The following is a 19,379-nucleotide window of genomic DNA, read 5'->3' on the forward strand; positions in this document are numbered from 1 at the left end:
GAAGTTGAATGTGGTGGGAACCAGCACAGCAACAACGAAGGTGGCAGAAAGCTCATGTAGCACAGTCTCAGGTCCCAGAAGACCTCTGGTTAAGGTAGGAGGTCCTCGCCTCTGGCTGGAAGGCACATATGGCTAACAAAATCTTAATTTCTTTACAATCTCTTGTTTGTGTCTGCTCATATCCCCTGCAAACAGGCAAGCGGCTGTGGATGTAGTTGAGGGATTCTGTCAGGGGCTACCCCCTGGCATGTCCTGAAGGCTCCACCATCCATTGTACCCAGTAGCTGTTGCCCAGTGGATGAGGATTTTTTTAGCCTTAGTCACCCTTGTGCCAAGGATCAGGGAAATGAAAGCTGTGTGGGCACAGGTCAAGCGTATAGCCACTTTCCTAGAAGGTTATTCCTCAGGAATAATGAGGGGATAATAGTAGTAAGGGATAGTAATAATAGTAATTCCTCAGCACGTTCTTCTCACTGCCTTCCCCTCTTGTCCTCCAGTTCCTCCCTTCATCTATGCCACTCTCTGCAAAGTATTGGAAGGGTTATTAGCTTTCTATTTCCAGAAGTTGTGCTCTTCGCATGAGCCCTGTTTGGGCCCACAATGTTGCCTCTGCAACTTTCTGGTGATACAATCAGAAAATGACTGGAGGGAAAAAGTGTTTAGTACCCAAGCCCTCAAGAGATTCAGGCCTTCATCTCCTGTGTTTTCTAAGACATGTGCAAGAACAGCACTTACTGCACCTGCTAGGGTGGGCGGCAGACACACAATGCCTGCTAAAAGTCCACCTGTTGGTGATATCCCTTCAAGGGCAATCAGACTTCCAGGGACAATGTTTGTCATTTTGGGAGTTAGCCTGTGGGCCATTTGGGCCCAAACTCTTACCACTCTTCTCCTAAAGCTGTGAACATACCCCCTCGATCAAATCTCCATTCCACTTTATTGAGCATCTACCCACTTCTTTATCATTAATTCTGTTATTATCTAGAGTGAGTCAACCTGCCTCAACCTGCCCAGGGACCCAATTCCCAGGAGGCTGTCCAGTCTGATTTGCCTAAAGATTCAATCTCCAGGCAGTTGACCTGCCTCCACCTGCCTGGGGAACTGTGCCCTGACCCAGGGATGCCAAGCTCTCAGTTGCAACAGTACTGGCTAGGATAAGCTTCAGAAGACTCACCCTAAGGAAACCCACCCATGGAAACAGAAGGAAACCTGTTAGTTATGGTGCTGTGCTTGGGTCTCAGCAATAACTCAGGAGCCCAATGAGAATCCTACTGCCTATCTGGAAAGACTAAAAGAGGTTCTACAAAAGTTTACCAATCTAGACTTAGACTCTTAAAATGGACAGGTGATGTTAAAGGACAAATTCCTGTCCCCATTTGCATCATACATAAGGATAAAGTTACAACAGTACAAAGTTACATCAGGACTGTGCTTCCTCTTTAGATGAAATGGTCCAGCCAGCCACCAATTCCTTTGATACCAGAGAACAGGAGCGGGAGGCCAAGGCCCAGGAGAGGGAGAGAAGGAAAGAGTCAAGGCATGCCCAGATGCTGGCCACCCTCCAGGGGAGCCCTGTGGCAAACCTCAAGTCCTTGAAGGACAAGGCATGAGACAAATGCCTAATCTGTAGACAGGTGGGACATTGGGCCAGAAAGTGTCCAAACCATGGCAAGCCTCCTAAAATAGCTTGCTACAAATGCCATCAACTGGGATATTGGGTGGCACTCTGCCCTTGGGACCCAATAGCCTCAAGGTCAAGTGCCAAGCCTTCCCTCATGATGGTTTAACAGGACTGAAGTGGCCCATTCCAGCCAGTCCACCTGTAACAGGTAACCATCATGGGGCTAGAGCAAAAGGTGCAACTGGATGTTGCAGGTAGGTCCAAAAATTTCTTGATTGACACTGGGGCTACCTACTCTCTCCTGACCTCCTACTCTGGAGCCATCTCCCTCCAGCCTGTACCATTTTGGGTGTTACAGGAAAACAATTACAAAAATATTCACCCAATCACTTCTCTGTTGCTGGGATAGACAGATATTTTCCCATCAGTTTCTGATGGTCCCTGAGAGTCCAGATCCCTTATTGAGAAGAGATATACTCACCAATCCCATTGATGTGGGGACCTCAAAAGGAGGCAGAGGCAACAGTAAAACAAGCGTTAACCCAAGCACCCACCTTGAGGTTGCAGACCCAGAAAGAGCATTCCTAGTATACATCCATGAAAAGAAGGAATAGCCTTGGGAGTGTTAACGCAAAGATTGGGAACTGAGCCCCAGTCAATAACTCATTTATCCAGGAGGCTAAACCCGACTGCCTGAGTCTGGCCTCTCTGCCTTGAAAGCTTTCAGCCCTAATAGAAGATCCTTTAAAATTCTCTTGTTTTTTTAATTAATTAATTAATTAAATTTTTTACCAGCCACCATGTGAAAAAACTCCTATATGGGAGTGGCCATTTATGGATGTCCCATCAAAGAATCCTCATGCATTACCAGGTAATGCTGATGGAAAATCCAGGACTATATCCTTTTTTGAGGTTCTTAACCCAGCTATCCTCATGCCTACCCCTGAGAACTCTCTCCCCTTTCACTCTTGCCTAGAAACTTTGGACCATTGGACAAAACCTTGAGAGGGATTGTCAGAAGACTCTCTGATAAATCCTGAGGAAATCTGGTACACCAATGGAAGCCACTTTATCTTAGATAGAAAAGGGAGGCAGGATTTGCAATAGTCTCCAATTTTGAGACCATAAAGCCTAAACCTCTAGCTCCAGGTACTTCAGTCCAATTGGCTGAGCTCACAGCTCTGACTTGAGCTTTAGGGCTGGTAAAAGGAAAAAGAGTAGCCATTTACACTGATTCCAAGTATGCCTTTTGGGTGCTACACACATCTGCTGCTATTTGGAAAGAAAGAGGCCACTTGACCACCCTAGGGTCCCCAAAAAAGTTTGGTAATCAAATCTTTAGGCTCTTGGAGGCAGTCCATCTGCCTGCTGAAGTTGCAGTCTCCCACTGTAGAAGAGACTGGAAAACGGAATACAGAAGTGGCTGAGGAGAACCAGGCACTGGCAGCTAAGAGAGCAGCATTACAAAACAGTTACCTAATAGGGGTTTCCAACTTAGTGCTGCAGACTAATTTGCCAGGAACTCCTTCGTACACTGAAGGTGGGAGTCTTAAAGCTAAGAGTGAGGGCTTTCAACAAGATCATGTGAAGTGTTTCCAAAAAGAGGGGCTCCTCTTCCTGCTGAGGAAACTCCAATGAGAGTTGGCTAACTCCTCACATGTCACCACTCATCTAGGGGACAAGGCCCTCCAAACATTACTAGAGAGGTCATTCAGAGGAGCAGGCCTCTAAACGACTACAAGTCAAGTGGTCTCCCTGTGTCTCACTTGCCAGTTAAATAACCCCCAAAGAACTCAAAGACCCCAGCTGGCCCAGCCAATCGAATGGCATGGAACCCACCCAGGAAAGGACTGGCAGATGGACTTTACCCAGATGCCAGTTTCTCAAGGATATCAATACCTAATAGTCATGATAGATTCCTTCACAGTATGGATTGAAGGCTTTCCCACTGAGACTGAGAAGCCTGAGGAGGTGGTGAAAAAGCAGCTTCATGAAGTTATTCCAAGATTTGGCCTGCCTAGGTCACTACAAAAAGACAATGGAGCATCATTTACTTTTAAAACCACTCAAGGGCTCTCTAAGGCATTGTAAAGTGAAGTTGCTCGGTCATGTGTGACTCTTTGCAATCCCATGGATTGCTCCCATGGAGCTTAGCAGGCTCCTCTGTCCATGGAATTTTCCACTGGAGTGGCTTGCCTTTTCTTTTTCCAGGGGATCTTCCCAACCTGGGATTCAAACCCAGATCTCCCACATGGCAGGCAGACGCTCTACCCTTGAGGCCCTGGGGAAGCCCCTCTAAGGCATTAGTCATGACCTATTACCTCCTTTGTGCCTGGAGGTCTTAGACTTCAGGAAAATTAGAGAGAGCCAACCAATTCTTAAAATCAGTGATAAAAAAGATAATTCAGGAGACCTTCTCAGATTAAAGGAGGCTTTACCAATAGCTCCTCTCTGCACCCACGTTGCCCCTAAGGAACAGATTTGTCTTAGCCCTTCTGAGGTACTATATGGGAGACCTTTTGTTTATGTCAATGACCTCTTCCTGGATCCAGAGACAGACCCTCTGGTCTTACGCCATGGTCATTGGGCAATTCCCACAAGAAATATATTCATGAGATGTCAACCAGGACCCTAAAGATTCTAAAGGACCACCACAATATGCCCCAGGGATTCAAGTCTTATTAAGGTCTGGAAAGATGGGTCCCCAAAGGCTGAACACCAGTTCACAGGGAAGAAAACCGAAGAGACACTCAATACACCTGTGACCTCTGAGGAGCTCCCCGATACCTATTCAGAACTATCAATAAGTGCCATTCTAATGAATACCCCCAAAATTCAGTGTTTGGGGATAAGCTTTGTTGGGATACCTCTTGAGTTAGCTCTGGGCTGTGTTCTTTCTCTCTTGGTTTGTCTTAGCCAAGGAAACACACTCACCCTTATACAGACAGCTCTATAAGGACTCTGAGGCTTGAGACTAGCAAGAGAGGGAGACCCCATGCTCCTCAATGTCTCTTCTCAGCAGGAAGTAGCCAGAGAGACCTCGATGCCCCTATTTCCAATGAATTGGGCCTCCCAACACTTAAGGGGGGGAATGCTAGGTAATTATAACAAAAAAAAAAAAAGTCAATGGTGGCAGCTAAAAGACAAAGAAAGGGGAAAAGCCCATGAAAAGGGAACACAGAAAAAAATCCTCTGACCTGGAGTGGGAACCTCAAGTGAAGCAAACACACCCGCTTCCTGACTGATGATGTGTGCTAGCCCTAATCTGCATAGGGCAGGCTTGGGGGGAGGAGACAAAAAGTATAAAAGGAGGGAGTCAAGACAGGTTGAAGCCTCTCCTTCAGGGTCAACTCACCAAAATGCCTTGTGGGTGTACTATCCTTCGTTTACCAACTGAAACTCTGAGATATGAAAAAGAGACCTGAATAGACATGTTTTTCCAAAGAAGACATTCAGATGGCTAACAGGCACATGGAAAAAAAATGCTCTAAATTGTTAATTGTATTAGAGAAGTTCAAATCAAAGCCAAGGAACTACCATCTCACACCCGTCAGGATGACTATCATCAAAAAATCTGCAAGAAGCAAAATGTTGGAGAGGATGTGGAGAAAAGCCCACCAGACTCTGGGGTCCACTCCTGCATTGCAGGAGGATTCTTTACTGCCAAATCACCAGGGGAGCCCTCAAAATAGTCTGTCTGAGTTTACCTGTAATTATACCTTGTTGGGATGGAACTTTAATCCATTTGGAGATAGAACCAGCTTTGTTTACCTTTTTCTAGGGACTGGGGAACTCACCATAGATTCAGGCTTTTCCACCCCTTACGACGAACTTTATTTCTAAGAGAAAAACAACAGAAAGAGGAACAGCAGAGAAAGAGAGGGAGCGAGAGGGCTCACTAGTCACTAAAATGCTTTCAGAAGTCACAATGAACAGATATATCTAACGGAGTATGGGGTGTCATAATAGAATATGTGTTTTTCAGACTTGTCCTTCAATTTTTCAGTCTGTAATTTAGACAATCTTAACTTTCTGCTTTTTCCCAGTCTGGGAAGCCTTTATTTCTCTTGTCTTATTTTGACAATTTTCAGAGTCTAAGATTTGGAATCATAGAAGATTAATTAAATCAACTATTTACTATGTGCTAGTTTTGAAGAAGTCTTCTCTCAGAAGCTCAGTGTTTTCATCTTTGAATTACAAATAATTATGAAATTCAGCTCAGATAACTAAATAGTAATATACAAGAGTGCTTTAAGAATGTTATTTAATATAATAATAATTATTATTATAAATAATAGTAATAGTGGTAGTAACAATATCAATAGTGATAATCTAGTTCTGTATTCCAACAACCCTGAATTTGTGTCACAAATTTATCATTTATTTGCTATAAAAATTTGCTTAATTGATTTCAGCCTCAGTTTTGTCTTCTATAAAATGGGGGAATGAAATAGATAACTAATAAAAATGTACTGTAGACCACACAAACTACTCAATACTCTGTAGTGCCCTATATGGGAAAGAACCTAAAAAAGTGTGAATATATATAAAACTGATTAACTTTGCTCTAAACCTGAATTTAGCACATTGTTAATCATCTATACTTCAATAAAAGTTAATTAAAAATAAAGGATACTATTCTTACAAAGAAAAATTAAAAATTACCACTCTATGAAAAAGTAAAATGTGGAAATTAGTTCTAGTCACATTGCTATGAGTGTTACATGATATATTGCATATAAATTATTCAGTATAATGTCTGGCATATAGTAATTATAACACAAGTGTGTTTTAGTTATTATTCTTATTAATTATAATTTGTTGAATACTTGTAACATACTAAATATTTACAAATATTGATCTATCTCCATAATAATATTGTAAGGAGACATTATTATCTACACTTAATAAATGAAGCAGCAAGGGATAAAAGTAGCTGGCTCAAGTCTAGCAAAAGATGGTTTTAAAATTTGAACCCAAGTATCTCACTCTAAAGTTCAAGAATTTTAAAAAATATATAAAAATATAAGATATATTTATTAAAATTTAATTTTATATATTATAGATATTTCAGTTCAGTCACTCAGTCATGTCTGACTCTCTGCCTCCCTATGAACCACAGCACGCCAGGCCTCCCTGTCCATCAACTCCCAGAGTCCACCCAAACCCATGTCCATTGAGTCAGTGATGCCATACAGCCATCTCATCCTCTGTCATCCTTTCTCCTCCTGCCCTCAATCTTCCCCAGCATCAGGGTCTTTTCAAATGAGTCAGCTCTTTGCATCAGGTGGCCAAAGTATTGGAGTTTCAGCTTCAACATCAGTCCTTCCAATGAACACCCAGGACTGACCTCTTTAGGATGGACTGGTTGGACCTCCTTGGAGTCCAAGGGACTCTTGAGCGTCTTCTCCAACACCACAGTTCAAAAATATCAATTCTTCAATGCTCAGCTTTCTTTATAGTCCAACTCTAACATCCATACATGACCACTGGAAAAACCATAACCTTGACTAGACAGACCTTTGTGAGCAAAGTAATGTCTTCTGTGTCTCTGCTTTTTAATATGCTGTCTAAGTTGGTCATAACTTTCCTTTGAAGGAGTAAATGTCTTTTAATTTCATGGTTATATATATATGTATCTATAATGTCAATTTAAATGATTATATTTTAAGTGTAAGGTCCAGAAAAAATTATTCCTTTTCATGATTTGATTATGTAGTTTAATACTAATTGAGATTTTGAGATTTCATGTGCTTTTTCAAATTTTAAAAATATCATTATGATACAATAACATGCAGCATGATGTTTTGACAATAATTTCCTCTAGTTATTTATTTATCAAATGTCTTATTTATTTTCCTTTTGTAAAGTAAAGCAGCAGTAGAATTTGGTATGGAATAACACATATTAGTTACTCTCATGTAATTTTCTTTTTTAATAGCTTAGGGAAAAGAACCTCAGTTAGGTTTTTCAGGAGGACTCAAAGAAAATACTTGTTGGTATTGGCCATTGTGAGTATTCAATTTGTATCAGAAGGATGATTGGAATACCATGTTTCTCTTTATCCAAAAGAGAATGGCTGTAGAGTACTTTGCAAGAAAGCAAATCAATTAACTTTAAACTCATTATTCTAAATATGGAGGTGTACATCTTTTCAATAATAATTTACTAAGTCTTTATTTTTCAAGACTATTCATTCTTGAATTGTTTCCTGATATTTTCTTGTGATTATCCACAGAGGATGTAAATACCCCACCTGTTTAACACAGACATTGGGAAAATGTTCTTACTAAAATCTTTGCTCTTCATATTTTCTAAGACAGTGGTTTTAAACGAGGATTATTTTGTCCCCATGAGACATCTAATGAGGTCTGCAGACTTTTTTGATTATTGCATTTTGGGGAGGTGTGCTGCTGGAATCTGGAGGGTAGAGGCCAGGAATGATGGTAATCATCTTACAGTGCATAGAAAACCCTCACAACAGAGAATATCCCCAAATGACATTTGTGCCAGTGTTGAAAATATTAATCTAAGGTTATCGTGTAATCAAATTTATGATTAGTGAAAAAAGAAAAAGTTTTGCTTTTTCCTGATTTCACATTTCAGAATGCTATTGAGACTAGGTATGCATATAACTCTGTACATTCTACTCAACTAGGGCTATATATGATTTATAATCCCTCCAGCATATGACTCATTTCTCCAACAGAATTATCCTAAAATTCCTTAAGTTCAGTTGACATTTGAGGCCCATTTTATTTCTACTTTTCCATGAAATGTTCATTAGTTTGAAATTACCTTTATCATAGATTTTCTCTGTGCTAATTAATTAGGTAGACTCCAGTGTCTGGGACATAGTATGCACTTAAACAGCTCTTCTTCCCTACCTTCCTTTTTTGCCTCTTCTCTTCTCAGTTCCTTATTTACTTTAGTTTACTAACAGGTAAACATTTAGTTGTATACAGTTTTGCTATCTTTATTCAATTATTTGATTTTTTTTGAAGACATGTCTCATTTATTCCATGAGAATGTGAATATTTGCATTGCATCGTTTCCCCCTACACTCAAGCATCATTAAGCACTAAGTAGTGTTTGATTGAATAAGTGAAGAAAGGAATATGTGAAAAATGCACAAGAACCAACATTTTCATATCTACAATACTCAAGTAATAGCAAAGTATTAGTTTATTACTTTATCATATATTATTTTCAACATTCTAAGACTTCTACAATTTCAGTTTTTTTTTTAAAAAACTAATATTTTTATTTACTATCTCCTTAGCTCTGCTTTTGGTGAATTTTAAAATATATTTTAAAATGTACAACACCTATGCTTGAGATGTGTGTTTTTTTATTTCGTGTATCATATTTTTCTAAGAGCCATCTTGGTCAAGTAGAGAAAAGCATCTATTTAGGTCTCTGCAATTTACTAAAACAATATAATTTGCCAGCTATACCTTCTTTTGGTAATAAGCCTGTTCAGTATGAGGAAAGAGCAAGGATTTTGAGTAGGGACACAGTGAGAAAAAAAAATGTCTTGCTATTTTAAGAAATTTTAAAGTGTGTGTTTTTGGTCCTTACAGAAAGTGTGGATTATGGGCCAGTGTTTGTGCAAGAACCAGATGATATAATATTCCCGACTGATTCTGATGAAAAGAAAGTAGCACTGAATTGTGAAGCTCGTGGCAACCCAGTTCCCAATTACAGGTAGAAATTCACTATTAATCATATTTCTTGTCTTAAAAAATTCCTTTCAGTGGGATTCTGATACACCTAGGGAGTATTATGTCTCAAGTAATTTTTACATGTTTGTCTTCTGATTTTTCCCTAAGATGGCTTCGAAATGGAACAGAAATAGATTTGGAAAGTGATTATCGCTACAGTTTGATAGACGGGGCCTTTATTATAAGCAATCCAAGTGAAGCAAAGGATTTTGGTCATTATCAGTGTTTGGCAGCCAACACATTTGGAAGTATTCTTAGTAGAGAAATCATACTTCAGTTTGCCTGTGAGTAAAATATTGCTTTTTCCACATATACATGTATACTGTGTGTGTATATTCATGTATAGCTTTGAAGTTTATTTAGGCAAGAGCTTATGACTTCAAATTTTTAAATAATAATATAAACTAGTCATGCTTAGAACTATGCAAACAACATGCTTCTTCCTGACATGTTTTTAAATTCCCTGAAATATGTGCCCTGTTCACATAGGTAGTAGTCTAGGAGGCTAAAAATTCAGTTCATAAGAGCAGATTAAGTTTTAAAATTCAAATATCTTTTGAAACCTAGTAAGAAATAGGTTTTTAATTAGTTCCATCTGCTTTTAAAATATTTACTTACTTGATATTATTCTACTGCTGCTTATTATAGTCACTATTGGCTATAGATTCTTCTGGACATAAGACAGCATATTCTAAAAATTCTCCTTCTAGTCAAAAAACCAAAGAAATAGCACTCTGAAGTGCTATTTCAGACTCTGACTATAACTTTCCTCCCAAGTGTCCCAGTTTCTTTTTTAATTGGAAAAAAATATACCTCAGGTATTCATTCATATATCTAGATGATATACATTTTCTAAAATCGATCATATATCTAATTAACTAATAGTATAGATTTCTTGAAACTCTTGAAATTATTTTGCTTATTATGAGTCATACACAAACTTGAAGATAGATTACCAGTGAAAAAAACTTTTGTATCATTTTTTAGTGAGTAATCATAATTGAATTTAAATTCTTGAGGATTATAATCACTAAGAAATAGATAGGAAGACTAGGGATCTTTGTGTTAATAATTCAAATGTAACTATAATGGCTATGTAATTTATCACAAAATGATTTTTAAGTTAGAACTGCACCCTGAAGAGTGAAATAATTGATTTTTCTCTTGGTAATCTTCTTCACATATTATGTCTAATTAACCCAAAACCCAGACACCTTGTTAAAGGAATGTGAAGGAGAAAAGGGAAGAAAAAAAAAATGATAATGGATCCAGTTTGAAGAAAATCTAGCTAGGCACTAGAAAAATCAAAACATTATCTTTTAAAGTAGAATTGGCTAAGGAGTTCAGACTGCTACTTTACATACACCAAATATACCAACATAGTAGACTAACTATACTCCTTTTGTTTTTGAAAATATTACACAGTGCATCACGGAAATCTAATATTTCTCAATATGTAGATTTTAAATTATCCTTTTTGTTGTTCAGTTGCTCAGTCATTTCCTACTCTTTGTGACTCCATGGACTGCACCACGCCAGGCTTCCCTGTCCATCACCAACACCTGGCGCTTGCTCAAGCTCATGTCTGTTGAGTTGGTGATGCATCCAACCATCTCATCCTCTGTTGTCCACTTCTCCTCCCACCTTCAATCTTTCCCAGAATCAGGGTCTTTTCAAATGAGTCAGCTCTTTGCATCAGGTGACCAAAGTATTGGAGTTTCACCTTGAGCATCAGGCCTTACAATGAACACTCAGGACTTATTTCTTTAGGATGGACTGGTTGGATCTTCTTGCAGTCCAAGGGACTCTCAAGAGTCTTCTCCAACACCACAGTTCAAAAGCATCAGTTCTTCTGCACTCAGCTTTCTTTATGGTCCAACTCTCACATCCATATATGACTACTGGAAAAACCATAGCTTTGACTAGACGGACCTTTGTTGGCAAAGTAATGTCTCTGCTTTTTAATATGCTGTCTAGGCTTTCCAGAGCTTTACTTGCAAGGAGCAAGTGTCTTTTATTTTATGGCTGCAGTCACAACTGTTGTAATTCTGGAGCCCAAGAAAATAAAGTCTGTCACTGTTTCCATAGTTTCAACTATTTGCCATGAAGCAAATAGGAAAAGGAGTATATCAAGGCTGTATATTGTCACCCTGCTTGTTTAAATTTTATGCAGAGTACATCATGAGAAAGGCTGAGCTGGAGGAAGCACAAGCTGGAATCAAGATGGCTGGGAGAAATATCAGTCCTGGTGTACATTTGTAGGACTGATGTTGAAGCTGAAACTCCAATACTTTGGCCACCTGATGTGAAGAGCTGACTCATTGGAAAAGACCCTGATGATGGGAAAGATTGAGGGCAGGAGGAGAAGGGGACGACAGAGGATGAGATGGTTGGATGGCATCACCGACTCAATGGACATGGGTTTGGGTGGACTCTGGAAGTTGGTGTTGGACAGAGCGGCCTGGCGTGCTGAAGTTCATGGTGTCACAAAGAGTCAGACACCACTGAGTGACTGAACTGAACTGAACGGGATCAGATGCCATGATCTTAGTTTTTTTTCAAAGTTGAGTTTTAAGCCAGCTTTTTCACTCTTTCACTTTCATCAAGAGGCTCTTTACTTCTATGCTTTCTGCCATAAGGTGGTGTCATCTGAATATCTGAGGTTATTGATATTTCTCCCTGCAATCTTGATTCCAACTTGTGCTTCATCCAGCCTGGCATTTTGCATGATGTACTCTGCATAGAAGTTAAATAAACATGGTGACAATACTTGATGTATACAAGCAGCCTTGATGTACTCCTTTCCCAATTTGGAACTAGTGCATTGTTCCATATCCAGTTCTAACTGTTGCTTCTTAACCTGCATACAGGTTTCTCAAGAGGATGGTAAGGTGGTCTGATATTCCTATTTCTTTAAGAATTATCCAAAGTTTGTTGTGATATGCACAAAGGTTTTAGTGTAGTCAAGGAAGCAGAAGTAGATTTTTTTCCTGGAATTCTCTGGCTTTTTCTATGATTCAATAGATGTTGGTAATTTGATCTCTGGTTCTTCTGCCTTTTCTAAATCCAGATTGAACTTCTGCAAGTTCTAAGTTCATGTCCTGTTGAAGCCTAGCTTGGAGCATTACTTTGCTAGTGTGTGAAATGAGTACAAAAAGTATCCTAATAAGCAACCCTCCTTACTGTTCCTGTGTTCAATAGTGCAGTATTTTCAAGACAAATACAGAATATCCAGGAAATGTACTAATATCAGTGGCTTATAACTTTTTATTTGTTTATATTATCTGACACAAGTATATCAGTTCTCAGTCACCTCTTTTTCTCCTAGATCAGCAGTGATGCAAAATATGCAATGTTTTCTACATTATTCAGAGCAGAAATCTATTTGCTGGAAGACTCTAGATGTCTATTGGACTGTACCTTCCTAGGATATTTAGAAAGACGAGCCACTGCTATCAAATGCTCCACCCCATGTAGAGTGGATAATTGGCACCAACATTTACAGTTTTAAGACTAGGCAGAGAAAGCTTTCTCTCAACCAGCTGACCTGCCTCCCTCCCTACCTTCTACCTGCCCACTCACCTACTCAGCATCAAGCTGTCCTGAACTTAATTTGCAACAGTAGTTGCTTTATTTTTTATTACTAACTTAAACATACGGGTAAAATATGCAATCATTGGTAGTGTCTTGTTACTCTGCCTCTCACTATCCCTGTCCCAACTAACTTGCTGTTGTGTTTTGGAGGCTATACATATGCATAAGAACCCATAAAATTCCTGGTTGAAGCAGTCAGTCACTTACATCTTGCCTCAAAATCGCTCCCCATCTCGATTCTATTGTGTCTCTGTTGATAGTATAAAAATAAAGTCTTTTAGGCTTTGTTCTATCTTTTGGCTGGGATATCTTTGGGGAAAAATGAAAATACTAGTAATAGAGAAGATAGAACAAAGATTTACTTTGCTGTCTAGTATACATTGGTGTCTAATATACCTGGGTGTATATACAGTGTACTAGTATCCTGGCTTAAAACTCAACAGTCAAAAACCTAAGATCATGGCATCCAATCCCATCCTTCATGGCAAATAGATGGGGAAACAATGGAAACAGTGAGAGACTATTTTGGGGGGGGGGGGGCTCCAAAATCACTGCACATGGTGAATGAGCCATGAAATAAAAGACGCTTGCTCCTTGGAAGAAAAGCTATGACCAACCTAGGCAGAGTATTAAAAAGCAGAGACATTACTTTGCTGACAAAGATTCATCTAGTCAAAGCTATCGTTTATCCAGTGGTCATGTATGGATGTGAGAAATGGACTATAAAAAAGCAGAGCCCCGAAGAATTGATGCTTTTGAACAGAGGTGTTGGAGAAGACTCTTTAGAGTCCCTTGGACTGCAAGGAGATCCAACCAGTCCATCCGAAAGATCAGTCCTGAATATTCATTGGAAGGACTGATGCTGAAGCTGAAACTCCAATACTTTGGCCACCTGATGCAAAAAGCTGACTCATTGGCAAAGACCCTGACGCTGGGAAAGATTGAAGGTGGGAGGAGAAGGGGAAGACAGAGGATGGGATGGTTGGATGGCCTCACCGACTCAATGGACATGAGTTTGAGTAAGCTCCAGGTTTTGGTTATGGACAGGGAAGCCTGGCATGCTGCATTCCACAGGGTCACAAAGAGTCAGACACGACTGAGTGACTGAACTGAATCGATACCTGGATGTGAATATGGGTGTGAAAAGATTCTAGGAGTCAGTATAGTTTTATAATTAGGGAGAGGAAATGAGGCAGGATGTCACAGGGAATGAAAACTGGGACTTCTTAAAGAAGAGAGAGGATACAAATGTAAAGCAAGATTAAGAATTTGGTGTCAAATTCCCTTTGCATTATGATTTTCTATGACCAGCCTCATATATAGAGATGAGTTCACCTTCTGTTTTTGATAGAATGCTTAATGTCCTTTAGGGCTTAAGAAATTTATTGACTAGAGGAACTCTGATTACTTTGTACACATTTTGGGGCTGATATTAATTCTTCATATCATCTACTATTTATGAAAAAATCAAATATCTATTACTATACAACTAATATTTCAAAACTAATATATTATGAGGTTTAGATAATTATTAAAACCATTTAAATCTTACACAAATCTGTTAGATGTTTTAAAGGTCATATAATTAGACAAAATTACAAATTATCAAAATGATTACAAACATACAAACTCGGCTTACAATGATTTAATTGTAATTGGTATAAATTTAAGGTATAAAAGCCTTTATCTTTATACCTTAATTTAATTATGTACTACACAATTATTTTATCAACTGTGGTTTTCTACATTGTGTAGTAAAATTGTGATGCTCTAAAATCAAATAGAAAGGAGGATCATATTACCCAATCCAGGGTAGTTTCTGAGTTATCAACCAGAATTTTGGTTACTCCTTGCAAAGTGAGACTGTTGGCTCTTGCCCAATTTTATAATTTGAACATTATTTTTGTTATATAAATAATACTTTAAACACATCTTTTGCATATGTTTTCACCTTTTGAAATATGATATACTTGACTGAAATAACAAACACCAAAAAAAGATGTCATTTTCATCATAGAAGACTGGAAGGCAAAAGTAGGAAGTCAGGATACTTGGAGTGACAGGAAATTTGGCCTTGGAGTACAAAATGAAGCAGGGCAAAGGCTAACTGATTTTTGCCAAGATAATGCACTGGTCATAGCAAACACCCTCTTCCAACAACACAAGAGAAACTTTACACATGCACATCACCAGATTGTCATTACCGAAATCAGATTGATTATATTCTTTGCAGTCAAAGATGGAGAAGCTGTATACAGTCAGCAAAAACAAGACCAGGAGCTCACTGTGGCTCAGATCATGAAATCCATATTGCAAAATTCAGACTTAAATTGAAAAAAATAGGGAAAATACACCAGACCATTCAGGCATGACCTAAATCAAATCCCTTACAATTATACAGTGGAAGTGACAGATAGGTTCAATGGATTAAATCTGATAGACAGAGTGCCTGAAGAACTATGGATGGAGGTTCATGACATTGTACAGGAGGCAGTGATCAAAGCCATCCCCAAGATAAAGAAATGAAAAGGCAAAATGGTTGTCTGAGGAGGCCTTACAAATACCTGAGAATAGAAGAGATGTGAAAGGCAAAGGAGAAAAGGAAAGATATACTCATTTAAATACAGAGTTCCAAAGAACAGAAAGGAGAGATAAGAAAGCCTTCCTCAGTGATCAATGCAAAGAAATAGAGGAAAACAATAGAATGGGAAAGACTAGAGATCTATTCAGGAAAATTAGAGATACCAAGGGAACTTGTCATGCAAAGATGGGCTCAATAAAGGACATAAATGGTATAGACCTAACAGAAGCAGAAAATATTAAGAAGAGGTGGCAGGGATACACAAAACTATACAGAAAAGATCTTCATATATGGTTATCTTCATATAACCATGATGGTGTGGTCACTCACCTAGAGCTAGACATCCTGGAATATGAAGTCAAGTGGGCCTTAGGAAGCATTACTATGAACAGCTAGTGGAGGTGATGGAATTCCAGCTTAACTATTTCAAATCTTAAACGATGATGCTGTGAAAGTGCTGCATGCAATATGCTAGCAATTTGGGAAAATCAAGTGTGGCCACAGGACTGGAAAATGCCAGTTTTCATTCCAATCCCAAAGAAAAGCAATGCCAAAATATGTTCAAACTACTGCGCAATTGTCCTCATCTCACAAGCTAGCAAAATAATGCTCAAAATCCTCCAAACTTGATTTCAACAGTATGTGAACTGAGAACTTTCATATGTTCAAGCTAGGTTTAGAAAAGGCAGAGAAACCAGAGATCAGATTGCCAACATCCTTTGGATCATCGAAAAAGCAAGACAGTTCCAGAAAAAATAAATAAATAAAAATAAAAAATCTACTTCTGCTTTATTGACTATGCCAAAGTCTTTGATTGTGTGGATCATAATAAACTGTGGAAAATTCTTAAAGACACGGGAATATCAGACCACCTTACCTGCCTCTTGAGAAATCTGTATGCAGGTCAAGAAACAGCAGTTAGAACCGGATATGGAACAGAAGAGTGGTAAAAACTGGGAAGGGAGTGTCAAGGCTGTGATGTCACCCTGCTTTTTTAACTTCTATGCAGAGTATATCATATGAAATGCTGGGCTAGGTGAAGCACAAGCTGGAGTCAAATAACCAGGAAAAATATCAATAGCTTCAGATATGCAGATGCCACCACCCTTATGGCAGAAAGTGAAGGAGAAATAAAGAGCCTCTTGATGAAAGTAAAAGAAGAGAATGAAAAGCTGGCTTAAAATTCAATATTCAAAAACTGATGATCATGGCATCTGGTCCCATCACTTCATGCAAATTGATGGGGAAACAATGGAAACAGTGACAGACTTTTTTTTTGGGGGGGGGGGGGACAAATCACTGCAGATGGTGACTGCAGCCATGAAATTAAAAGACGTTTGCTCCATGAAAGAAAAGCTATGACCAGGGAAGCATGGCTTGCTGCAGTCCATGGGGTCACCAAGAATTGGAAACGACTGAATGAACTGACTGATTAAAATAATGTGATTGTAAGATTTAATTGGACAATGTTAAATAAACATTAAATTGTGTCTCCCCTAATTATATATATTCATAGAAAAATGTCCAAATCTATATTTTATAAATTGATATGTATTTAAATATTCTAACCATATGTTAAAAATCCCATTAATCATATCCTATTAGAATCATCTTCCTTTTGCATGAAAATTATATACATTATATACATATATGAAAGTGAAGTGAAAGTGAAGTTGCTCAGTTGTATCTGACTCTTTATAACCCTACGGACTGTAGCCTGCCAGTCTCCTCTTTCGATGGAACTCTCCAGGCAAGAATACTGGAATGGATAGCTATTTCCTTCTCCAGGGTATCTTTCCAACACAGGGATCGAACCCAGGTCTCCTGCACTGCAGGCAGACACTTTACTATCTTAGCCACCAGGGGCTCCCTACACATAAACATCATACTAAATAAGATTGTTCAGAGTTAGCTTGTTCATATACATATATCAGTTGTCACATTTTGACTAATGGAAGTCCTTTAATATTAGCTTCTTTTCTTCTTATTAACCAGAAATATATTTTAAAATATTTTAGCTTTCCTCCAATAACATCTTGATCTTGTGACTACTCCCCAAGTATATATTCAACTATTTTATATTGACTGTAATGCATGTTGTTTATAGAGAAGTTGAGCAGTTCTATGAAAATCTAGGTGTTAGAGGTGCATATAAAATTGATCCAAATAAGTTCTGATGCTGAGGAGGATGATATCATTGCCAAATCAGTTTAGTAAAGAAAGACTTATAAAACCAAAATCTTTTTTAAGGTCTCAAGTTTGTATAAAATGGTTTATATTTAATGGGTGCTTACTTCTGTGGCAGACAATGTTCTAAATGTTTTAAAATATGTCAATTCATTTCATTCTCATAACCAACATATGTTTCATTACACTGTTAAATGTAAATGTATTTTACAGCTGCAACCTCGTATTTAACTCTGATAATTCTGAGTCTTTTCCTAATATAGATATGTATTGTATTTGCTTTATGACATACTAATTTTGATTTTAAATTCACCTCTCAGAGTATAATTATATTATAATCTCTCAAAAAATCTTTATATGTTTTCTTCATCAAATCATTTCATAATAAATATACCAATACCAATGTGTTTAACAAAAATAAATATCAAGATAGAAATAAGTATGTAATCATCCTGCATTTCTTCTCATTTTTTAAATTAGATGACATCTCTTGTTTGCTTTTCCTTACGGAAATTTGAGAATTTAGGGATCATTTGTTCTCCTAGATCTAGAATTTGAGGATTTATAGCAATTATATTATGTAATTTTTTCCTTATATTTTCTCTTTTAGTATATATTTTCCACTGAATTTTAAAAATTTATTAGACAGTCTATAGTTAGGACCTTGAAAACTACATTTTCTAAATAATCTTGAGAAAGGACAAAGATGAGTGTGGGTGTTATCAAAAGCTGAAAATATATTCATAGGTCTTGGGTTTTGGAGAGCTGATGATAATGAAATGAGTATTGACACCTTTACTATTGATGTAGCAATGATTAAAAAGTATATCTACCATGTGGAAAAATTAATTGTAAGTTTAAAACAAATTTAGTTTCTTTTCAGTTTTGTTCCTATTCACACTTGTCACTCATGTGTCAACAAATGTATATTATACAGTAATTATTTTATTTTCCTAATATAATAGTCTCAACCTCATCCCAAATGTGATTTATTTGACTTGCTATATGAAATCATGAACCATAAAAGATAAATATGTAAATTAGTAAATACAGGAAAAATACATTTTATCACAAGAAGTCAAGATAGTGTAAGCCATAGGTCTCATAATTATTATGGTCATGACATAAACATTTCTTTGGGACTTCCAGTAGTCAGAGAAAAAGAAAAATAGAAACATTTAAAGGATTCTAATTTCCGCCAAGTTCCTTAAGAGAAGAAATTCCTTTTTTTGTTGACATTTAATTCTCATAGAAATTTCTCATTTGACACTTTATGTAGAGATTTTAACATCTCTGCATCAACTCAATAAGAAGTTTAATTAGCTTGACATAAAATCAAACCAATTTTTAAAATGTAACTAGAATTTAATCATGAAGCTATTCACTTCGTTCATTTATAAATCTTTTTTTTAAAATTTTTGATTTGAGCTGCTAATGAATTTGAGCAGCTGTTGTTCCTTTTAACCCACCTCTCACATGTGTAAATGTCTACCTGTGAGTAGAAATTAAGTTCTCCCTAAATGAATATTTATTTATAAACATGGCTCAGCTTAGTTAATGTTAATTATGTACTTTAACATTAATAAGAATATATCTCATAAGGGTATAGTAAAAATTAATGAGGTGGAAAAGTCATGTCTGTGAACTGATTTTTAAGTTCAGAAAGAAAGAT

At 37.6% G+C, this 19,379-nt stretch overlaps 1 protein-coding gene across 1 annotated transcript in view; it reads left to right on the forward strand.

Moving 5' to 3' along the window:
* The window catches only part of CNTN5 (contactin 5), a 1,527,443-nt gene that overhangs the window by 961,578 nt on the left and 546,486 nt on the right, over positions 1-19,379 (forward strand). The window contains exons 5-6 of the mRNA XM_065944251.1: positions 9,205-9,328; positions 9,454-9,629. Of these exons, the coding sequence (XP_065800323.1) occupies positions 9,205-9,328; positions 9,454-9,629 (300 nt within the window). The remainder of the gene's footprint in view (positions 1-9,204; positions 9,329-9,453; positions 9,630-19,379) is intronic.

This window comes from Muntiacus reevesi, chromosome 9, assembly GCF_963930625.1.
Source record: "Muntiacus reevesi chromosome 9, mMunRee1.1, whole genome shotgun sequence".
NCBI classification, from domain to species: domain Eukaryota; kingdom Metazoa; phylum Chordata; class Mammalia; order Artiodactyla; family Cervidae; genus Muntiacus; species Muntiacus reevesi.